This window comes from Lonchura striata, chromosome 10, assembly GCF_050655825.1.
Source record: "Lonchura striata isolate lonStrDom1 chromosome 10, ASM5065582v1, whole genome shotgun sequence".
In the NCBI taxonomy this organism is placed as follows: domain Eukaryota; kingdom Metazoa; phylum Chordata; class Aves; order Passeriformes; family Estrildidae; genus Lonchura; species Lonchura striata.
This window is the reverse complement of record NC_140712.1, coordinates 10,588,031-10,602,185: the sequence shown is the minus strand read 5'-3', so window position 1 is coordinate 10,602,185 and position 14,155 is coordinate 10,588,031. Positions and strand designations below refer to the sequence as shown.

The 14,155-nt window shown below is 38.9% G+C and overlaps 1 protein-coding gene across 3 annotated transcripts in view; it reads right to left on the bottom strand.

The window, feature by feature from the left end:
* The window catches only part of THSD4 (thrombospondin type 1 domain containing 4), a 241,699-nt gene that overhangs the window by 6,327 nt on the left and 221,217 nt on the right, over positions 1–14,155 (bottom strand). For all 3 annotated transcript variants that reach the window (XM_077785884.2, XM_085588694.1, XM_085588695.1), the window contains exons 15-17: positions 6,681–6,854; positions 2,401–2,580; positions 382–526 (exon numbers count right to left, since the gene is read on the bottom strand). In XM_077785884.2, coding sequence (XP_077642010.1) covers positions 382–526; positions 2,401–2,580; positions 6,681–6,854 — 499 coding nt within the window. The remainder of the gene's footprint in view (positions 1–381; positions 527–2,400; positions 2,581–6,680; positions 6,855–14,155) is intronic.

Genomic DNA, 14,155 nt, shown 5'->3' with positions numbered 1-14,155 from the left:
TTAATTTTGTTGGTTCTTATAGAACCTGTTTCCAAATACAGTATATAATGATCCTTTTTTTTGTTTTAAATACTCTTCCAAGAGAAACCTTGGAGAATGCAAGGAGGCTGCAGAAAAACACCCTCTATGTCCCATTTTCACAGAAGCAGATTACTCACATTCTCAGCAACTTCAAGAATAAGCCAGTTTCTTACACATTACAAGGAAAACATTTTTATTGGAAACCTACTTTTAAATCACAGAAAAGAGCTGTATTTTGTGTAAAAATAAAACCCTGAACTCAATAAAGAAAATACACTATTAAAGCCTCTGCAAGACTGTAAAATAACTTCTCCACTAGATGGAGTTCCACAGTTAAAACAGAAGTTTCCTTTGCCTTACCTATTTCAGGGACACAGTCCTGTGTATTACATGGTTCTTTCTCTTCAGGTTTGAGCTGTGGATCACACTGAGTACTGGCTGCCATGTCATCCGACAGACACCGCACCTCCCGAACCCGAAATCCTCCTTCACAGGACTTGGAACACTGAAACAATGAAGCTGAAGTTCATGAAGGCCATAGGAGATGTGTAATTACAGAAAGAAACCAAGGGAACCCTGATGCCAGACCCAGGGATCACTGCAGCCTTTTATCAACTTCACCCTACTGGCTTTCATTTTCTACCTAGGAAGCCCTTATTATACAGGTAAAATCTTCAACATTCCCAAACATTTTTGACCACAGGAACAACAAGAGGACAAATAAACATAGTGGATGCTGTGCAATTGAAATCAAGCTAGAACAGTTCCCTTTTGGAATCTATTACTTAGCATCTGCTTCTTTAATTAGTCTGGTTGTTCTCTACTCATTTAGATGTATTTCCCAAATCTACTCTTTCCATAGTGTTCACATTTCCTGCTTTAAGAACTTAACTGCACTGAACTTTATTACTTGACTGCCCTGCCCTCCTCCGTCCCTTTTGCTATTTATATAAAAGCAAGAATAATTTTAATTACCTTTTTTTTTTGTCTTGCACTCAATTATTTTTCATTTCTTGCAACACAATGATTTTACTAAGCATTTTATGTTTCTTTGAATTTCTAAGGAAAATATTTCTGTTCTCCTTCAGGGTCTGTTATGAAGCAGAGACTTTTGTACTTGCTTGTTATGGTACTTTTAAAGCCAATTATTACACATTTCTGGCCATACTGAAGCAAATCCCCACTGGCCAAGGATTTTGCCTGAGTGAGGTCTTTGAGATTTGGCTCACTGTCCAGTTTGACCTAATGCTCAAAAACTTAATTAAACTTGAGTCATTTATGATTAAAACCTTAATAGCCCAAAACTAGTAAGAATGTTTTCTTTCTCACTTTTTTTGGCATAATTATTTCTTTTCCTAACATTGCATAAACAACTTACAATGATAATAAAATCACATATTGTAAGAAACTAACTGAAGTATCTCAATATTGTATTTTTTGACTGCTTTTTCATCTTTAAGCACAACCCTTACCTACATTTGAAAGGGCAGCCATATGTAACAGTAACAGAACATGTTTTTTTCTAGAATTACTCCAGTTACATGCCTGTACAGAACACTGTAATTATTCCACATCCACATCCAGCCATAAGGACTTCAGGTCTGCAGAGATTTTAAGCACTTAGAATGGAACCAAGACTCACATCAAACCATTCTGAGCTGCATCCACATAGCAGAGCTGCCAGTGGCAATCTGATTTACTAAAGGTCCAGTGGACTCAATACAGTGTCATCTCATTCTAAGAGGACAACAGACTTTCTGATTTTAATTTAGGACAATAATGTTGACTTTTTTGGTAGAAAACCAATAATCTATGTCAGATACAAGAAATTATAAAAAGACAGATGTAACTGAAGTGTTTCGTGGCACAGTGGTGAATGTAGCTGATCCACTTCCAGGGGAAACTGAAGATACATGAAGTCATACAACACATTTTCTCTCAGTGAAATTCTAAGTATTACAGTGAAGAGTTTACAGTAAAATATTATGGTAAAACTGACTCTTAAGAAATTAATTCATCCCTTATTCTTTATTAAATGCTCCTTAACTGTATTGAAACTAGAGATCTGAAAGGAACTTCTAAGTGCACCACACAGTCTCACTGTAAGGGCCAAACTAACTTTATAAAACAGGAAGATTCTATGAAGAAGACATCAATGATACAAAGACAACTGTGCAGTGTCTCTTTCTGGTCAAGATACTTCCTGAATTTTCTATGTTCCAACAGGCAAAGAGTATGCTTTCTTTTTATTATCACTCCCGTGCAAAGTTAAATCAATTTCAAGATGGGTGGTTGTATGCAAATGGTGTTTTCTTTCAACAGAAACAGAAAAATATGTATCAAACAAAGTACAGATACAGGAAAATATTATAGACTTACTGTGCTCCATTCTGTATGAAACCACTTAGATCCACATGGTTTGAGGTAGCAGGACTGCTGGCTGGGAGGTTTTTCCAGATATGAACATTCATAGGGGTTCAAAACATCAAAATTACCTTCAGTTTTCCTAACACAAATCACTTCTCTCTGCTGAGTTCCACTACCACATTCAGTAGAACACTGTATCAGGGAACAAAACAAAGTGGGCAAATCTGTTACTCTTTTCATGTCCTTCAACTTGTTTACAAAGTAACTTTTCTCCACATCACATGCTACCATGGACTCAAAACATATTTCTAATTATCTTCATGAAGAAGACATATGACTAAGTGTACTTCTGGAAAAGTCTCAAAGTGTGGTTTTACCTGCAGCAACAACAAGAAACTGGTATTTATTTTTCCAATCAACAGAGAAGCATAACTCACTTTCTCCATAAACAGTGTTACTGTTTCTTGCTGAAGCAGGATCTTCTGAACTTCAGAGGGTTATAAGGTTAGAGCACAGCTTTGTAGCTTTACAAAGCCTCACATTCTGTGCTGTTTTTAGAAAATGCCTTAATTTGCCAGGGTGTTATATTCATGCTTTCAGGTATCTATGTGATGTAGTGTTGGTTCCAGTTCTGAAAAGTGAATTTGACTCACTTGGATTCCTACTGCCCATTTAAAGGTTAAGTACACACACAATACTGTTTCTGGCACTTGTATAAAGGTTTTTAGAAGATGATTACAGCAACATACTGGTTTCTAGGTTGTATAAAGGACTATGATTTTCAGAAAGTTTTTCCAGCCTAAACTAATGAAATGTTCCTAACACTGGAGATCTTCTTTATATCTTTGGTAGAATTTACAATCCCTTTACCAGATTCCCACAAAACTCTTGAGCTGAATGAAGAACCTTAAGAAGTACAACAACTGCATGTTCTTTAACACAAAACATCTCTTTCAATGGTTCCTCCTACAGGCACTGTCGTGGTTTGACATGGAAAAATAAAAATAATTCTTTTGGAAGGAAGAGGTCAATCCAGACAGAGGTCAGGTTTGGATACTGACACTCGGGGTGACCAATTGAAGGTGGACACGCCTGTGAGAACACAGTGGGGTTAAAAGCAGAATTCCCAGGAGAACTTGGAAAGTAGTAATTAAGTCAGTGTTTAGCTTTCAAATGGTTTAACGAAACGGGGGAATTGTTGCAGATGATAGATAAATATGATTGTTCATAAATAATACAGCTAGGATGAAAAGTTCTCCCAGCTGGCCGGATGACACCCCTGCCTTTGGATGGGTCCTGGGGTGAAATGGACTGTTCCATCCCACCCCCCAAAAGATGTATGGTTCACCCCGCACCTCTATCCCTCCCTTAAAACATTAGTGCATGCAACCCCATTGACCATGCCTTATTCCAAGCCACCTTGAAGCCCCTTAATAAGGAGGCTTTGAGGGGCCACGCGGTCTCTTGGAACCTCCTCCCCTCTTGGAACCTCCTCCCCTCTCTTGGAGCTTCCCCTCTCCTAGACCCTCCTTTTGTCTCTCCCCTCTGCCACCCTCTCAGGCCCGGCCACGTGCTGCGCCTGGGAGCACGAGGCAGAACCCTCTGCACCCCCAATAAACCTCTTTCCCCAAGAGCAACCTTCAGAGATCTCTGCCTCCTTTCATCTACACCGTGCTGGAGCCTGCTATTTTCTACACTCGCTCTCTTTGGTTCTGGTCATTGGAGGGTGCAGACCTCCCCTGCCCAGCCACGAGCTGGGTGGGGGAGTGGAAGCCATGTGGCCTGCAGAGGTAGACCAGGGGATGAAGAATTGGGAACCGAGCTGGGCCAGCTCCTGCGGACGGAAGGGTGGAGAACGTCTGAGATGCCTTTGTTCCCCCCCAACCTAGAGGAAAAGACATGGAGAGCCTGCAGACACCTGGGAGTTTGCTGGCAGAGGAGAAGGAGTGTGGGGGGAAGATGCCCAGCCTGGGAGACAGGAGACAGAGTCCTGGGCCAGAGATTTCAGCTGTCCAGGGAGTCCAGGAATTTTAACCCTTTCCTGTGAAATGAAGGCTTTATGAAATATTGCTCCTCCTCAATTTGAAGGAAAGACAGACAGCCTGGGACCTCAGATGTTAGGAAAAGAAGGTTGTGGGGAGATGATGGAGTGGCTTTTGGCTGTACTCTTCTTGTTAACCATAGACTAAACCACTCCTTCTTCCAAGAGGGACTGCATTTTAGGGGGATGCAATGGTGAGCCAAGAGACTCCTTCAGCAACTACCAGTTCAGGAATGAACAGAGGAAAGCAGAGGAGGGTGTGAGGATGCCCTCTGTCTCCAGAGAAGAAGAGAAGACGATCTCTGTTCTTGGACCCTCGGCCCCAGGGGAAAATGGGGGGGGACTGTAGTCCCAAAATGAGACACTGGACTGTTGTTCCTGTTGGTCCTTGCCAAAGCATCCTTAAAGGGGCCCTATAAGCAGTCTCTGTCCATGCACAGTGGTGAGAGCACTGTGACATGGAGAGGAGAGTGTCACACTGGCTCGGTGTGTTTGGGCGGTGCCATGTGTGACATGGAAACACAAGAGGTGGCATCTGTGTTTCCTGGGGGTCTATGGTGCAAGGGAGACTCCTCTCTCCCCTGATGGACTCAGTATTGATTATATTGAAGGGTGAAGACTTGATTAAGGGTCCAAATGTGTCTCGCTGTGGTTTGTTGGAGTTGGGTGGTGGGAGGAGGAATGTTTTGGAAGGTTTTCATTTTGAATTTTGTGTGGTTTTTCTTTTCTTCCTTTTTTCTTTTATAGTAGTAGTAGTTGTAGTAGTAGCGTAATAAAGTTTTCCTCTTGTTATTAAGTTTGGCCGGCTTTGCTCTGTTCTAGATTGCATTTCACAGCATTCAGATGACAGGTTGCATTTTCATGGGATGCTGGCATTGTGCCAGTGTCAAACCATGACAGGCACCATCTGAACACCCAACCTTAGCTCTGGCAGAGGAAGGCCAGCCCTCAGTGCTCCCTCCTGCTCTGCGCTACCAACTGCTCTCATTTTGTTATTGAAAACCAGATAGACTAGCCAGGACTTGGCTGGTAGAATTGATGTTGTCAGACTCAACTTTCAGATTGGGAAAGACTGTACCCTTGTGTCCATCAAACAATTCAATTCCATGCAAAGAAAGAAGGTGAATTAAAAGAATAGTCAGGATGGTCTGACTGAACACTTCTCCAGCACAGAAAAAATGGGTACAGAGTTCCTATTCACTATCTGGAGCAGCCTGAGTAACAAGGCCTGGGTTTCATCTGTTATTAGAACTGCATATAAAGATTTTAAAAATCTGAATATGTTATTTTTGTTGCACATATTCTTATACACAATAATTATTACTTGCACTTGAAAGCATTAGCACAGTATTAGCTCTGTAATCTCCCCCTCAGCTGTACCAGTTTAACTTCCAGCTCCTTATCTCCTGGAAGGACTGTGGGATCTGCAGTGCAGTCAGTTAACAGCAGAGCTCCAGCAGTCCCAAAGCTCTCCAGGCTATGCCAGAGCCTACACAAAGGGACACAAATGCCTGGGCATGAGTTAACAGCTTCTGAAATGCTTTTGTACCTGACAGAAGAAATGTTCATTTGGAACAAGGGCTACTAGATGTGGATGAAGGGAAGAATTTACATTGAGGAAAGAGCATCAGTATAGAGGCCACTAACCAAAATTTGTTATTTTGCCTGTTTTGTTAATGGCTTTCAGTACAACAATACCAAAGCTAACTTTTGGATTTAGCCATTGCTTTTTGCCTTCTTTATCTTTTAGAAATTTCATATGCATACATATGTATAGGTATGTATCGCCCTGCATTTATGCATGATCACAAAGGCTCTACTTTAAGAATTGCAAATCCATTGCTTTTGTGTTTACCTGAACATGCTGAGCAGAATTCTATCACCATTCTTTTAATAAATACGCTGGGTCAGTAGGTGAAAAGCAAAAAATGAAGATAGAGAGGAGAAGAAGAACATTTTTTTTTCATCAAAGTAAAAAAACTGAGCAGATGCTGAAAAGTATTAAACATCAACTCAGTAAAATACACGAAAAAATACCAAATACTCTTGAGAGAAATACTTTAGATTGTCAGTATTTAGATACTCTGTCAGATAATCTGTCAGTATTTGTTTATTCTAAAATACCAAAAAATACTCTAGAGAGATGAAGAAATACCTTATGGTACACATCTTTATTGCATCCAAATACCGGTTTAAAAGTAAAATACCAATAGAAAAGCAACAGATATGTTAGATTTGGTGCCTGGTTTACCTGTGTCCAGCCCCCAGCAAACCACTCCACTTTGCCAGCGCAGGGCCCATTATTACAGGGAGTTGTTTCCGAGGGTCTGTTGTTGCCACAGCCTTCCAGAGGCAAACTGCTGACGTGGTTGGTCATGCAGACCACGGAGCGCGTGCGGATCCCGTCCCCGCACTCTGCGGAGCACTGCAGCGAGAGACACAACACGGTCACTTGTGGGCCCTCCGACTGCACAGGGAAATGACAAGTGACAGCCATGGAAGTTGTCATTCATGCAAAGCCAATTATTTGTACTTGTAATACAGCTGTAGAAAATTGTCTTACAGTTTCATACTTCTGAAAACACTACAAGTAGTACCTGTCTTTACAGTCAGAAATGAAAGGATTAGCTAAGAAAGAAATCTCTTGGTTTACAGCTTTTTGTTAGCTTTCTTACTTTCCTTTCTTCTTCTTGTCCACAAATTCTTCCATTTTTCATTTTATTCATTTTTTTTCACACTAATTAGTAGCTCTGAGAATGGGTAATTTCAATAAAAATAGGACAGCAGTCCTATTTCAGCCTTTGTTTTGCTCTCCGGGTTTCTCCTCCAAGCATTCAAGCTGTCAGCCAGGTGGATCTTACACTGGCTGAAAGGACAAGGCAAGGGCTTGTGGCACTGGGAGTAAAGTGACTGCACAACACATCCTGGAACTCTTCCATATAACAAACTGACAGAGTATGACAGCACAATAAAGTAGAAAAATATAAATTATTTTGACAGGTAATTTCAAAAGATTCAGGTAAATCCTCAGTAAATGACTGTAACTACCAAGAGTTATTGCCCAACCTATTTCAACTGTAAGTTTTAAATTTGTTTAGAAGAGGTGCCCATAGAAGCTTACATCTAGTCCCTGTTGCATTTTAATGATATGACTTTCCAATAACTAATGTTCACCATTCTGAAAGTTACACTGCTAAATTCTGAAATCTCTTACTAAACAGTGATATGTAGATTCTTATACCACCTATTCAGAGACAGTATGCATGTCATTCACAAATCACAGGATAAGTTCCATTTATGCCCTTAGAGTTCGTTCTTTCATCTACTGAAGCAGGAAAGTCTCTGGTATTTCACTGTCCTAAGCAGCATCAAACTATTGACATTTAAAAACCAGAAACATGCCAAGGAAATAAAGTCTTATGTTTGACTGTTCCTTTGTTGCTTAGTTATTTCTTGATCTTCCCTTTTGTTTTCTGTTAAAATGCATTTAGCATTCCGTGTACAGACCATTAACAAAGAAGAAAAACCTATGTGCAGCTCACTGAAAGATATGTATACAATGGAATTTAAACAAAGCAATTATATTCCACATGCAAATAAACCCACATATAAATACATAATATATGATAGAAAAAGATGCATTTGATTTCTATTTCAGATTTTAAACATACAATGTAATTAGGAGGAACTGTGTATTACTTCCACAATGAGTACCACATTCCTTATAAATGGATATAACTCTGCATTAGAACATTTAAAAAATTTTGTTGACTAAAAATGAGTCAAAAAACTGGTAATGAGACACAAAGTTGATCATGTACTTGATTTAGCTGCCATTGGTAACAGTGTCAGGGTTCATTTCCAATAGTTCAGCTGCAAAACAGCAGATGCCACGATAACACCACTATTAACAAGACCAACAAAAACAGCCACTCATCTTCTTGAGAGAGCTCAGTGACTGAAAATGCCATTGGTAGCAAAACTGCTCTTTACTCACTTGCAGGGAGGAACACTGGCTACTTGTGTGAAACATGTAGTCATGTTACACTTATTCCACTGATACAGAATAGAAAACCACTTTTCCTATCAGCAAGTTAATCTTTCACAGGAAAGAAACAAATAGAATAGCAAAGCTTTACTGAAAAGGAATACCTAGAAAACTAAAGAAGTGATTCATCTCTTTAGAAACATTTTTTCTAACAAAGTACAATTTTTGAAAAACTAGAAATTCAGGTTTCTTCCTCCATCTGCAACATCAAGTAATTAAGCATCTCTTAAATGATGGCTAGAAGTAACATAATGAACCTTTCTGTTGGTGGTGCACAACAAAGTTTTCCACCTTCAAGCAGGTATGTAAAATATATTCACCTCCTCAGCAAATCAATTTCATGGCTAAGGAAACCTTTTCAAGGTAAACTGGTAAAAATCTTGAAAATAGAAGAATAACATAAATTGTGCTAGCAGTGAACATTTTCCTGTTCATATAAACTACAACTAAACTACACCCATTTCAGACAGGCCACTCGCAGGTGAGCTGAGCCCCACCCCGTGGCTCCCACTCAAACCTACAGTGTGGAAATCAATTCTGTGCCTGTTCCCATTCCAAGTGTGTCCAATTACATTAAACAGAGAGAACTTATGCATATACTCTGCAAATACTTTTCTTATTGATAACTAATTTTCATTTGACAATCTAGTTTGCTTTTCTGCTTTGCAAACCAGAGCTGGGAACAAATTTAGTCTGTAAAGTCATCCAGAAAATCTCCCTAGTCTTATGTTTTAAATGATTATGCTATGAACTAGGCTTGCATATCAAATAACAGAGGAAATACCAAATGGGAAGGTATAGGGTTGTTCCACTCTCTGCTGCAAGATTTTGCTACAGATTAACTACCCTCTAAGGATTTACAAAGCAAACTTAAACCTGAATGTTTCACATTATGCATTTGTTTTTTCATGTTTTTATCTCCTTTTCAGCAAAAAATCTTCTCTGTGAAAATCATGGATTTCTAAGGTCCAAGGCAGGGTGTAGGGAATTGGATAATGAATCTTTTCCCCTTGTTTTTCACAAGTGACACACCCATTACTTTCAATTTGGCGCCATTGATTTGTTGCATTAATACATAATAACTGCCATAACCTAACATTGTGAAACATGAGGAACTTTCACAAGCTGCAACTTTATTCTGGTCCTATTATTAAAGATATTTTGTTTCACAGTCCTGTTTTAATTGGCACAAATTCCTCAGAAACCTCCGTCTGAGTTTTAAGGAGTCTGCCATTTTTCCTCTTCCTGAGGTCCTTCCCTCATGAGTTCAATTTCAGAAGCTTTCCATACCCATTAAAAACTAAAAATAAAACCCTTCATTCAGGGCTCTGATAGTTGTCGGAAAGCAAATGAGCAGCAGTCCAGGAAAATAAGGCAAGTTCCTGCAAACTTGGAAAACTCTAAGTGGAAGCCTGAATTTTTGTCACAGCTAAAAGACAAGGGTAGAACAAAAAAAAATCCCTTTTAGCAGTGCTGGTTCCTCTTCACTAATGTGCCAGCCCTACTCATTACACTCAAATGTGGCAGCAGACCACAGGAGAGTGGCAGCAGGAATTCTCCTGGGCCTCCAGAGAGCTTTCACACAGGCTTCAGCATCACTGCTAGCCTTAATTAAAATTTTAAATAACAACCAATTGAATTTGAGTAAAACACCCCCATTTGTGCAGGATTTCTGTCTACCAAACTTTTAACCTTCATCACCTTTTTATCTCCCACAAGATAGTAAAGACTTTTACAGTCATCCTCCTGATATACTGCAAAAATATAAAAATAAAAATTTATGTTTCAAATACATTTATAAAACTCCTTAGCATGATTCTACCTACTCTGAGAAAATCCATTTCAGAAGGGATTTTAGACAGATTATGGAACCTTTGTTTTTCCAATAATACACTCAGAATTGTATTTCAGAAGATCACTTCTGCCACAGCAGACTGGGGTGGATTTTCGAAAAACATAAACCCACTGAGACCTGCCTTGATTTCTTAGAAAAGGAAAAAAAAAAATTAAAAGGGAATGACAGAAGAAATATCTTTTTGCACTGTCAAAACATTTTCTCATACCTAGATTTAAACAGTTTCCCTTAGAGTGCTGTCCTTCCAACCACAGGTACAGCCAGGCAGGCTTTAGGGGCTGAACTGGGGAAAACAAGGCCAGGACTAGAGCAGGAAACACAAAATCTCCCTTCTATCAAACCCTCCTGGCTGTATGTTTCATTGCAAATATGAACCGAGTTACATATTTATACATAAAGAATGCAAACCTTCTATTTCCATATAAATCCCACATGAAATCAGTGAAAAAGGGTATTTTATCTTGCTTTTATTTTATACTAAAACAAATAAACAGTGATAATAAAAAATAAAGCACAAGCTTAATGGTGATTTTTCTTTTTTCCCCGAAGATTCAGGAGATTTTAAGTGAAGTATCCAGATTTAAATAAAAAGCAGTGAAAGCAGAGTGTAAGCTACAATATTAATTGGTAGTTCCACATTTGACTGGTCAACAAACACACTTGAACCTTTTAGGCAATGTTTAGAATTGAGAGGAAGACTGCATTGATTTTTATGAAGTTCTCTCTTGCAGGAGATTATTACAGAAGCATTGCTGTTACTCCTTTTAATGAAGAGTAAAATCCAGAGCATGTGTTTGGTTTGTTTTGATTATGTTCCCTGATGTGCAGCATTTTTTCTTTCTTCCCAAGATTTTATTTTGGCCACAGAATCTCATTAACATCTAAGAATTGTTTGTATTTTGGCCTCTTTTCTAAGTAGGCTCTAAACATAAAATGAGAAACAAATGAAAAGAGGAGATGGAAATGAGGAATAAACAAAAATGCAGGAGGGAAATGCTCCAGTTAGCTGGAAGGAAACATTGGTGAGTCTCCCATTGCTGTAAATCAGGAGAATGCAGTTTCCCGCTCCTGACCCATAGGAGAAATAAACTTTCCAGCAATTAGAGCTGTCAAATAATCAGTCATGTGAAATGTTTGCAAGAATCTCATCTGCTCCCATCAATCCCATTTTGTTGCTAAGTTCAGTAAGGTTCACCAGATTTACTCTACTGATTAATGGACGCTGTTTGGTGGAACTCTGCTGCTTTAATGCAGGATGACATCTTTAGAGAATTATGAGACAGGAAGCAATCTTTCTACAAATGCACATAAAAATATCACAAAAGTTTGTCCAGACTCTCTATAGGCAAAAGAGGTTAAAGATCACATAGAAGTCAAAGTCATGAAACTTAAGTTAATTGTCTTATTTATGCTCAAGATAAAGACAAAGTACGACCAACCAGTCTCATTTTGCTACTACTATTTTAACCTGTAATCTTTTCCATTTAAGTGGGTAAAAATTTCTGCTTCTCTCAAGATTGAGCCTGGGGGTATCAATAGATGGTGTTTAGACCTATTTCCCATACAAGGAACAACAGAATATACTTTTTCAGAAAATTAATGTTTCCCAAGGACAAACTGCTTTCCCTCCTTCCTTTCCAGAGTGCACATGGTGGCCACACACCTCGAAAGCTTTGTAGGTAAAAGTGTTTGTATAACATACATTCAATGGACTCTGATACCTGTTTATCAAAATACCACAAACCAAGAACTGCATTGTATTAGGAACATGAAGGGGTTTTTAATTACATATATAAAAATTCAGTGTGTGCAAAAAATAACACCAAGGAGGTCAATGCCATGGGGCAAAACAGGTGGCCCATAAAATACATAAATACATTGTGGGAAATCAAGACTGGAGAACACAGCAAGAAGGCAGCCAAGTGTTATTTACAGGATAAAGCAACATATAGCCCACCCCGGGAAGGAAACACAACTCCTACACACAAATTTGTATGTGTTCTACAGATTTTTTAAGTGCACATATGTAATACTGCTGACGTCACATTTAGGGAAAAACAATGATATAATAATCTAGCCCAGAACCACACAAACTATTAATGATAATATAAATAACTAGCGTGATTTCTGCATCAATTAGAATTTTGTATGGTCTCAGTAAAATAAGAAAACAAAATCTTTTCATCATTCCTAAATTAGACCATGTTCTGTTCTTAAAACAGTGTTAAAGAATTCCCATGTCAAATCCTGCACCAATATAAAATCCTGAAATTGAAGATCTGCTGTCAGCAAAGACAATGGTAATTTTTATGTTGCTCTGTTTTTTAATTGATATTTTGCTAGTTAACCAAGGTTATATTGTAATGGCCCATGCATCCCATCAATCCAGACAGGGAAGTCTGATCTATCCCTTGCTGAAAGAGGAAGTACATGCCTAACCAATCTCTGACAGGCTTCTGGAAATCTCTACTTGCTGCATGCGCAACTGTACACATGAAGTGTTTGCAAAGTGGGTTCAGGAAAGGCCTTCTCTTCCAGCTGTAACTAAGTTTGAACTCAACCATTTCAAAGTTCCAGAAGTTATGATAAGTTCTTTTACCTCTTATTTCTAGGCATGGCTGAAATGTCAAAATACAATGGGAAAGACTGTTCTGTGGTATTTCCAGCTGGGACTTGAAGTAGGCATGTAATAAATCTCACAAAGAAGGTCTGTTCTTGTGAGATTTCCAGCACAGTTTTGCAGACTCAAGAGGTTTGAACAAGCTTTTTTAAACATTTGAACTTTTGGCTGCTTATCTGAACCATTTGTGGCTGCCCATCGCTGATCTATGCTTATTGCTAAACTGTGGCTTGGCTTAAAGTACTTTTTAAGGAATTGTTTGGGGAAATGACACATGCAAAGTGCATACACCTGGGAATGACCATTTCTATTCCATGATGGAATTCTTCTCTTATTTTTCAACAGAAACACACTCCTCTAGAAAGAAAGAGAAATTTCTGCTCCTAAGATGCAGCCCTTTCAAGGCACAAGAAGACAGCTAACAGCCAATGGCCTGGCCTTGCAAATCTGTTCACTGCTGCTGTATTTCACTGCCTGCCACTGGAATCACTGCCCCTGAGTGTCTCAACATCCGAGTTACAGGTTATGTGTGAATCTGAGGAGATCCTGCATGTTCCACCTCAAATCTACTTTTTTTCCTGAAATAAGCTGTTTCTTACATCCTCTTTGTGAATCAAACTCCAAACCCACTCCTGGCAGAAGTGATGGTGAATAATGCCAACTACAGTAGCAAGCATTTGGAAGAAATTAATCTGTACACTTATATAAACTGAGAAGGTAACAAAATCCATTCTTTACTCTCCAGCCCTAAAAAGTCTGTGGTAAAAAAAAAAAACCCTCCAACATTTTCCACATTACCTGCTTCACTTCCACGTCTCATTTAACATGTATAAATAAGCATAATAACATTCTACAGTTATAACCTTCAGCTCAAAAGCTGCTTTTAATTCTGCAGAGGACTAAATATCAGGGTAGAATAATCAAGAGGATGATGCTAGAGTTTTCATTGCAATGTCTGTGCTTTATGTGGTGGAACTGCACTGGACGATAGCAGCTGGTCAAAATGATGTCTTTGAGGGTAAAATGGATTTAACAGCACTGTACAAAGAACAGATCTATAAGAAAAAAATAAAAAAAAGGAAGAAAAAAAGCACTGCCATTTCCCTACAGCAAAATCTTTGCCCTTTGCACTAATACCTCTACTCCTCCTGGTATCATTCTGTCCATACTATGCAGGAGCATACACTGGAAAAAAAGTCACAA